Source organism: Dinoponera quadriceps, unplaced genomic scaffold (genome assembly GCF_001313825.1).
Source record: "Dinoponera quadriceps isolate SergipeBrazil2010 unplaced genomic scaffold, ASM131382v1 scaffold1658, whole genome shotgun sequence".
NCBI lineage: Eukaryota > Metazoa > Arthropoda > Insecta > Hymenoptera > Formicidae > Dinoponera > Dinoponera quadriceps.
In genome coordinates, this window is record NW_014555920.1 from 1,196,838 (window position 1) to 1,207,450 (window position 10,613).

Sequence of the window (10,613 nt, forward strand, 5' to 3'; positions counted from 1 at the left end):
CTTTATCCAGCGGAGAAGTATTTTTACTTTTTATTACAATTATCAGTCAATTAATTATTTGTGAGAAAACAAACGTTAATTTTAATCTCTCCCCTCGTACGTAAAAGTGACGTGAGACGCGAGATAATATCGCGCTCGATCTAATCGCGTTGATCGCGCGAGAATCGGATTATCGGCCACTAATTTCGAACTGCCGACCCCGATAGAGGCGCGTGAAAGCGCCGAAAACAATGCGCGAGGAGCTTCCTCGAAACACCACGGGTGCATGGGCGAGCATTTCGAATTGCAATTTACGCGCGTGCGGCGCAAGTTGCGTACGAAGAATCGGCGACCCGGTTCTCGTCGAGCAGAACTTTCCTTCTCCTTGAACTTGAGAAATCAACCGCGTGCCTCTCGATCGCGCGCCCGATCATATGTCACAGCGGCGGCCGGGAAAGTTATCCGAGCCCGCAGATCCACCTCTCGGTCCTTTTCAAGGTAAGAGACCCGCGATCCCCGCTGTCGAGGCTAATCGTCAGGTGCGTCACGTCCGACAACACCCTAAACGATGTAATCGATGCGAGACTTTTGTCGCTTTTACCCCGAGTCGCATCTTCGGAGCGAAAGCGCGTCCTTCAAATGTCCACGCCGTTTAACGTCGCCGTTTAACGTCGCGCGCGCACGTTTGCCGCTACCGCCGTTCGCGTTTAATTACACACTGAGGATTACACCGGCAATTATCGCGTTAGCGAACAGGCGAACATTGCTGTTACCGATTACTGGTGTTTAATTCGCTAATTGCTTCTTCATTAGCGATCTCACGTGGTCTCCGTGAATCATCGATGTTTCGTTATCTCCTCGATAGAAGAAATGAATCGAACGGATGAGACTGCATCGTGTAACTTTCATTGAGACGGACGAGAGTGAAGAGATGAATAATATGTTGAAAAACGTCACTTAAGTGAACATTCTCTATGTACGTTCGCCACCGTCGAGGAGCGAGAAGTACGCATGAGATACGCAGGATTTGCTGCGCCTCTCGTAATATCCCCGCGTCGAAGCTCGGCCACCACGTCGATTGGCTGTCGAAAGCTGACGGTATCGATATCAATCCGTTCCTCGGATTTCCTCCTCGTTGCTCTCTCACGAGCCACGGTGTGTTTTGGCCTTAATAGTTCGCTCGACGGCGAGCAAGCAGGTGGACGCGCGCGCTTCGTGCGTCAGAAGAGCCGAGGAGAATCAAGCGAGTAAGATAGAGAGAGAGTTCGAAAGTAGGCCTCAGTCGTTCAGTCAGTTGTCGACTACATGTCCGGACGATTGGTCGGCGTAATGGTGAGTTTTCGAGCGTCGCCGGCGAGCGTTCTCCCGTTGGAAAGGCACCGAGTGCGAATTTTCGCGGAGGCGAATTTGCGCGCGTGTCGCCGTTCGTTTTTACTGCGCGCGCGGCGCCGGTCGCGTGCTCGCACGCACGCGGAAATCGTCCCAAGTGATTCGCCCCGTGCACAGTGTGTTACTTGATCGAGAGCGAAATTTGTCAACGGACTTGTCTCCCACACACCGATGGGACTCGGACACTCTCGTGTCGAAATCGAAACTCCGCTCGCGTCGTTTCGCGCGGCGAACGCACTCGGTCGTCCGCCGGGCACGACAACGTGGCATGAGAAGACGTTTTTCGGCAGCACTCGAGTGTGATCGTTATTTATTTACCCGCGAATTACGCGACTTGAGAGACGATGATGAACGTGTTGATGAAACACGTTAAATGTCGCGAAGCTCGCTCGTTTAAGTTTCGGTTTCTTTCGAGGAGGTAACTGCCGGGCCATCGTCGTAGCTCCAAACGTTATTTATGCATCACGCTGCTTGAGTGACCATTAAGTAGTTAATATTATTATGCAATTTGTTTTAATTAATTTAAAAATTATCGCCGCATTCCGTGAAGGATTATAATATCGATTCTTCCTATATTTTAGCGCTTGTAGAATTTAATGTTTTTAGTAGAAGCATTAGAAAGTGCGCGTTTGTTTGTAGCTCTTATCATAGAATACTGCATGGAATGTTTAAACCTGTGAATCGTTTGAGTTCGACAGCTAGTGCATTTCATAACATAAGTTTTTTTAAATTCATCCTCGAATTTAATTAGAAACAAATTAATCGATCGGCTTAACGGCGCAGATAGGTTTTATTTATATCAATTTTAATATTTCCAGTGTATATTTTATAATTAAATGCTCCTTGCTTTCTTTTTCTTGGTTTCTTCCTTTTCTCAAAATTCTGATGTACGAAATGCTAAAGTTTCTATCTGTCTCTCTGTTTTTATTTATTTATTTATTCATTCGGCGAACAGAAATAAAATTTTGATGTATAAAGCGAATTATTGGACGTAGGAAATTGTGCAAAAATAAAAAATCTGAATACGAATACAGGAAGAAAAGTGAGTTAATCAACACTCTATGATAGAACTCTATATAAATTACGTCTAGAGACTCTTGAGGAATTAGAGGAAAAGTCAATGGACTCGGAGAATTTGTTGGCTAATATAAAGATTCCGTTCATGCAGTTGTATCTCCTATATAGTGTCCCATGTTGCTCAATGTGAAATAAATTAAACGGATGAAACACCCCGGGTGGTGAATAAGATCTACAAAGTTCGGATAGTTTAGAGCACACAACGTGACTATACAAAAGTTGAAATAAGAAATAAGAAATTTATTTCGATTAACTTATTGTTGCGTTTCTAAAAGATTATTCAGCGGTCTTGCGGAAATCGATATATACGAGTGTGTATCAAGCCGCGTCATCCGATAAATTATCAACATGAAATTCACACGCATCTCGAGGATCGCGTATGTATTAGTTAATACGGTCGATGATCGCGCGCATTGGCATGCGGTATCGCGAATTCGCAAATATCACCGATCTTTCACCGCGAAATCGGGTGAATAATTTTCAACGATGCCCCGTCGCGACATCGGATTGTGAAAGTTGTCGGCTCTTTCCGCCCGGCGACGTTTTTGCCGCGCGCTCGTTAAACGCATTTTTTTCTTTCTACATCTATTCGTAATTATCGCTCGAGCGCGTCTCGCCGCGGGGAGGTCCGTCGTGAGAATCGAATTTCCCGTCGCGGATGATTTCGCTGTACTGAGGAACTCGTTTAGCCGAATCAACGAAATTCTTGAGTAAAACGGGCGTACAAATGTTTCGGTTCTAAAAGCCGAGGTTTGGTTCTCCGGACCAAAAGTTTCATTCTTTGAAGAGGATCATGATTCAGAGAGCCAGAGAGCTTGGTTCTTATAAGCAAAATAAAATAATTAAATAATTCAAGACGGCTTTGAATAGACAATGCAAAATAAAGTGAGAATTTACACCGGTTAACTGGCGCGGCTCTTTACTGGCCATTTTATTTTATTATTTCACAACCAAAACGTTCGTCCATATCCCAGGAAGAATTTTGTTGATTCAACTGGTGAATGGGTTTCTCTGGGTGGGTAGACTCGTCGTCACCGTTCGGACGCTTCGAATTGTATCTCGGATCACGCACGGAAACGATCGTCGATTTCCCATTACGTTACGGTCGCAAGCCGGGCGGAACTCGCGGGCCCGGCTTTTCCCCGGCGAGGATGCAAAATCGAGCAACTTGACCGGCGAATTTCCGCCGCGCGTCGTCGCGAGATGCCGAAAGTCACTTTCGTCCTCCGTCGTTCGTCTTTTCCCTCGGCTCGCGTGTCCGTTTCGTTCGAGAGAGCGACATTTGCGTCTCTCGTTGTGCATCGGGCGAACAACATCGTCGTGAGATCACGGTTCGCCGGGGAACCGTGAAATGACCGCGTGTTTAGAAAGAACTTCGCGACCGGTGCGGAGGTGGACGTCGCGCGACGGCACATCCGATGAAACGGAACGGGTGATACGCACCGGCGCGAATTGCAATTACGACACGATCGAGATTATGCGAATTAGCTAACCGTGCTCTTTGACACCGGCTGGATCAGCTCAAGGCTCCTTTCGCGACACTTGCTCATGAATATGAAAAGGGAGTATACAATTAACACAGATCCTCACCTCGTTCTTCTTTAACCTCCGATTAAGCAACGATGCGTAAGCAACGTTGGCATGAACGTCGCTTAGTAACGTTGATAATTGAGTTCAATACGATTTTCTCGTATGTAGAGCGTATCTGCGGTATGCTGTAATTCAGGCTTACATGAGTGCGCATAAACAACTCTCCTCAAGGAGAGATCCATTGAGATCAAACGGAAATGATTTCTATGATTATGCGATATCGAGCACATAAGATATGAATCTTGATGTCTTGAGAAATACTTGAGCATCCTGTTATGAGCCACGTCTATCTTACATTTAATCGTTGTCACTTTCAAACGAACAATAAGTACTGTTAAATTAAACGTCACGATTATTATCGTGCATTACTTTGAGGGGATGCCATACTTGAAAACTTTATCGGCAGATCATTGATTTTTCCGCAAAGTTTCTTATTTAATGTCTCAATTGCGCATTAATTATAAGTGCTTTTTTACACAGTGAAGGCACGACCTAAAATGAGATGAAACATTGTTCGATATGTGACGAAAACGATAAAAAATTTCAAAATTGACGTCTCCAGTTGCCAATTAATGTAAATATTTTTTTTGACACAAAAATCCTGCAGTTTGTTTGTACATATGTATGAGAAACATAAAAAGAATAGCGCTATCATATCAGTGTTTGCGTAACATAACACTTTAAGGATCACCTTTATATTGAAAAATATATAAATTCATTGTCGATTTTAATATCGCCTTAATTGCAAATAATTGCGAGAATAGTTTTGTGTACGGTATTTCCTATTTTTACCGACTATCAAGATTCGCCTCGGTTTACCTAACAATGCGTAATTAATCGGTTTCTAACAACGCGTGCGTTTTTCTGACGTCAATCGCCTAACGGAGGTAATTATTGTCCCTATAGATCGCGCTATTCTGTGTGCTGATCGTTCTCGGCTTATGTCGCTGTGATGAACTCCCGTCGAGACACGAGGTCGAGAGTTCGATCAATCGGACGGTCGACGAGGTCGAAAGGTTGATTCAACAGGACCCGAGTCTGCCTCGCCTCAGCAGGCATGAGATCGTCGATATTCTCTTCAACATCACGTCTAAAGATGTCGAGGCGTACAAGAATAAGGAGTCGGTCGAGCAGGCGAGGAGGATCTATCAGAAGGCGTTGATGGTCGTGTTGCCTTACAACGCGCAAGACGCGAAGGAGAACATCAAGGAATTGTACACGAGGCCGCCGATAGTGAAGCTAATCGCGGATCCTTCCTTCAGTCCGCAGGACCTCGAGAAATGGAGAAACGAGATGCTACTGCAGCCGTCGCCGTCGACGAGCACGTCCACGTCGACGTCCACGAGCCCTTCGACGTCCACGTCGACGAGCACGCAGGGGACGCCGCGCGACAAGCAGCCTCTCGAGAATCTCGTGGTGACGCACGCGGTGGAGAAGACTCCGCCGAAGGAGAGCCCGCACACGAAAACGCGATACAAAAACCACAAGGACACGTACTCGGAGGTGCAGACGAAGGTGTCGCTGAAGGAGACCCTCAAGTACGACTCGGCGCCGATCAAGTTCAGCTTCAATCTGGAGAACCTGCAGAAGCAGTCGACGGCCACGGAGAAACCGGCTTCGAAGGGACCGGTGTATCAAACGTCCTCCTCGGGCAAGGACGAGAACGTTTACATCGTGTACAGCACGAGCGCGGCGACCGAGCAGACGAACTACCGGGGTGTCTCGCAGGGATTCGATCCACGTACGACGTCCCGTCCCCCCAGTCATCAGCTGAACATCCTGTCTTCCGATCAATGGCGTTACAACGCACCGCCGAGCACCACTCAGAGGATCACGACGACGTCGAGAGTGGCGTCTTTCGAGAGGATCCGAGAGAAACCGTCGTTCCTCCCGACCGTCAAGATATCACCGGAAGACGCTGTGATGACAACGACGACGACGACGACGAGCAAAGCCGAAGACCTCTCGAAGCTGTCGCAAATGGCGGGCACCGAACGACCGACGACTTCCATCTACGTGACACCAGTGTCCTCCTCTACTCCTTCCTCATACCCCACGTCTTCCACCTCGGTAAAGTCCAAGTACAATTCCACGTACAATCTGAACTCCGGAGGATTCCGCAGGATCACTACGACGCCTATGACGATGCGTCCGGAGGTGATGGACCTGCTCGCCTCGATCGGACTTCGGCCGGAGAACACCACGAACGTGGAGGAGGTGTTCGTGAAGAATCAGGAAAACCTGGAGGCCAAGTCCCGGATTCCCGGCACTAGCGGCTTCTTACATTCGACCGCTACCGGCCTGACGGCGGTGGTGCCCGACTCGCCGTCGATAGTCGGGCAAAACACCTTCGAGAACCCGGTCTCGGAGATCAGGCTGGGCATGAACAACCTGACGCCCGACGTACAGTTGCTGTTCCAACGATTCGGCCTGCACACGTCCAACCCGGCGACGACGACCACGACGACCACGCTGAAACCGATCGTGAACACCAACTCCTACACTAACTTCAAACCCTTGCCAACGTCCAGGATCAAAGACGAGGAAATGAAAGAGTTCTTGGCGAGGTTCGGACTTGGCGACAACCGGCAGCGGAAAGCCATGCCGGTGTCGACGGAACGGCCATCGGTGATCGAGGTTGTGCCGAGCCACATGAGACAGATCTTGGAGAACATCGGCCTGATTTCACGCAGGACGCCGAAAACCACGACGCCCAAGATGGAGGAATTAAAGCCGCCGAGGACGACTCCGAACCACGTGTTCAAGCCGCACGAGGTGCGGCTGAAGGACGAGGGGCAGAAGATGAAGATCAACGAGCTGCTGGACACGGTCAGACTGGTCCAAGAGGGGAAAGCGAGTGCGAAGGATGTGCGAAAGGTAGCCAACGACCTGATAGCGACCACGAAGAGCCTGAAGGACGGCCCGGATCCGCTGAGTCTCGAGGAGCTCGTCAAGATTTACAACGAAGACGTGAAGAAGAACGAGGTGAAGAGGCAACAGAGCGCGGACGGGCCCGACGGCAGGGATCGAGGCCGTGAGAACACCTCGACGACGACCTGGACGACTGCCGGTATAAAGAGATTTATGATTTCCGTTTTGGGCACTTCGGAAACCTGGGTTGGCAGGATCATGTGGGGTCTGGAGAAGATCAAGAGCATGTTAACTTTCGTGGGGAATAGGATCAGATGATCACCGGATTAAATGGACTTGTCCGGGACGCCCTCGTTCTGCTAAATACCTTCTCTGTCGCAGCTCTCTCTTTCTACCTCCTCTTCTATTTATCTTTCACTCTCTCCCTCTTAGCATGATTTCCGGCTGCGTCCCTCTTCGCTTTTACTTCGATATTCGCTTGGTGTTCGACTGTCGTCCAGCGTTTGACTCGTAGACCAAACGCGTGTACAAATCTAGACTACGACAGAAGGAGCCCGCACGAACGATCGACGGAATAAAAAAAATCTGCGAATACCGGAGTAACAGAGGTGCGGACGAATATCAACCGAGCATTTTAACAAATCGCTGATTAGTCAGTAGTAGCTTCCTCTCGTAGACCGATTAGTAATTTCATTTAGTCGAAGTCAGCCAACTGTCCAAATTCGATCGAACCGACCGTTCATCTCGGAGGTGAAACTTGAAACGGCCTGTACTCGTAACATCACAATATGATGCAACGCTCACACCAGATCGCATAATTTCAGGAGGAAACTTAACCATGACATTACATAAAGCTTTAAAAGCCCGCTTACGAGTAGTGTTGCCACTTTCTTCAGAGATTACCGGGGATTGCGCAACTAATCGAAATCGCGTTGCGAAATCCGAAATCCCAAGCGCTTCAGGTAAACCCGAACAGAGGCACACATGAGCGCGACACGACGCGACGGATCCGCGCGTTACGCTTCGCCACGCGATTTATCCAGGCGACGATCCTCCAGGCGGCTTTTTGCACGCACTTGTTTTTCCTCCCGGCCGCACACGTTAGTGTCAGCTAAGTGTACAACTTTCGTCCCGCGTTCCTTGCCCCCTTGAACGCGAACTGCGCGCCATAAATATTGCATGTGAACGCATGCGGTTGTTGCACGCAAACCGGTTCGCACGACGGGACGATCTCATAGCCGTCCGTGGCTATGTCGCAGCGAGAGAGATAAGTAGACAATATTTACGATATCTGCTTTACTTCATTGCGAAGGACGGTTTCTTCGCCCGCGGTGGGATCGTCATGACGGAAGCTGCGATAACTCTCGACATCTGTCAGCCCCGGGGCGATGACAGAACGTCCCGTTTTCGGCGATCTCTCGTTATCCGGCGATTCTCAGTCGCGACGTTCGCAAAAATTCACTTCAGACTTTCCCCTTAAGAGCAACTGTGCTTTCCGATTAGACATATCGATATCGCGCGAAAATACCGAATATGTGAATATATGAATATATTTGTCATATTTCAAATTATTCATATCGAATATGAATGGATGCTGTACATATCGAATAAAATATCGAATATTTCTAATACAAAGTAGAAAAAATCACAATATACCGATCTTGTGTAAAAACTTTGCGTAAAATATCATGAATGAGAATAATTAGGAGATTGAATATATGCTTTATTACTGTATGTAAGATATTTTAATGCAATAAATATTATTTGTATATGTTTTCTTGCAGAATAGCTAAGAAAAACAACTTCATTAATATTTGACTTATTAGTCTGCTTCTTTTATCTGTCGTAATATTATTTATAGTTGAAACTATTCTCTCTGAAGCCACGGAAGACTCTATCATAATACAATATTTAAACATAATTTTGATTAGTGTAGGAGATAATGTTTGATAGTCCTTTCAATATCTCACAGGATCTTTTAGCAAAGTATAAACGATCCGGAATTTAAAAAAATTTTTATTCGTTTAAATTTATTTTTAAGTATTCCGTATGTTTATACATTAAATAAAATTGTAAATCCTTTTGGTGGACACGAACTATCTTCTATTATTCAAGAAAAGTCTTGTTGTTTTGCTATTTTTCGGATCTCCTAATAGAACTGTATCAATAGCTTCTTCCTGATGAAGAAGAGAACATTTATACGCTTTCTTAAATCTGGGTTCGATCAATAATACAATGATAAGATATTTAAGTGCCTGGAGAAAATATTAAGGGCTCTACAACTGCTCTATTCGACAACTAATCGACACATCTGACAATACTATTTGTAGGACACATGAAATAGCAGCCTTAGCGTGCAAAATGTTCGTGAACATATGAATAACTTAAGAAATATTCGATATTTTTTTATTCACAATATTTCATCCAATATTTTGATACTGAATACAGAAAGATATGGAGTATTTGATAATATCGAATAACGATAACGATCTCTACTTCCAACGTATTCTACGATTGCGATACGATAACAGTCTTTCGCTCTCGCAATCGCCGGTTTTCAATTTCCGTTGGAAATTTTAATGCCGGTTCTATTTCTCTGTCCGACTCTCACGCAGCCCCGGATTTAATTGCGCCGTCGCGAGAATCGCCAAATGGTTTTCCCGCTTCGTCGCTACGAAGCGTGACGAATTCGCTCGCTCGCGAGATAATGACGCGGCATGCGAAACGAAATCGAGAAGGAACTCACAGTGCATCTTGTCGGCAGAATCGATAGACGTTTCCTCGACGACTACCCCGACGACGACGACAACTACCTCGACAACGATCACGACGGTAACCCCGAGCACCACAGATTCCGCAAAGGATGCCTCGGACTCGATGGACGCGGTCACGCCGTCCCCGGAATCGACGTCGGCACGTACAAATCTCGCGGTACTGGAGGAATCTTTCGGCGGTACCACACGCGCGCCCGATCCCGTTTTACCGACCAGGCCGAGAAGCGGCTTGTACTTCCTGGTGGATTGGAACACCTTTCTCGAGGTCGGCGAGGACGACAAGGACAAGGTGAACCTAAGGTTCGAACCGAAAGTCGGCGACAGGTCGAGGTTCTTGCCGGTCACCATACCGTAATTTCGCGGGAAACTACCGATCCTAACGTCTTTTTCTCCCCCTCTGTCTCTCTTACGCTGTTTCTTACAATTGTTAATTTGTAATGCATGGGTAAAGATGTTGCGATACTACCGATATAATATTGATATAGAAATTTTTCTTTCAATAATTTATTTTTGTATCGATATTTTCTTTCGATATTTGTATCCATATCCAGTACTCCTTTGTTTCGATATCTTTTTTTTTTTATTTTTTGCTCAGCCGATCTTCAGGATATCGATATTCTCGATTAGACACCCGTTTCAATATTAGTATCGATACTTTCATAGCATCACAATATCCCTATACACGGGCACTATCGCCGATATTCGTAACGATACGAGCTATGGACGCCCCACGGAATACTTAAAACGTGTTTATTTGCTTTCTCATATTATATAATTGAATATTTAATGTAATTTGACGATATTGCGATATTTCACGTTTCAAATTATTAAAAGAGAGGGGAGGAGTAAGTGATGAAATCCGATAATCAAACCTGTTTCCGTATAAATATGCGAGCAAATTTTCGCTTTTACTTAAATTATTTTAGTTTAAAG

The 10,613-nt window shown here is 46.3% G+C and overlaps 1 protein-coding gene across 1 annotated transcript; it reads left to right on the forward strand.

Moving 5' to 3' along the window:
• Positions 1-1,269: 1,269 nt before the first annotated feature.
• On the forward strand, positions 1,270-10,044 carry LOC106745756 (mucin-5AC). Its single transcript, XM_014621642.1, has 3 exons — positions 1,270-1,311; positions 4,942-7,105; positions 9,671-10,044. Exons 1-3 carry the CDS (start codon positions 1,285-1,287, stop codon positions 10,033-10,035), a joined length of 2,556 nt encoding a protein of 851 aa, XP_014477128.1. The 5' UTR covers positions 1,270-1,284; the 3' UTR covers positions 10,036-10,044.
• Positions 10,045-10,613: the final 569 nt, after the last annotated feature.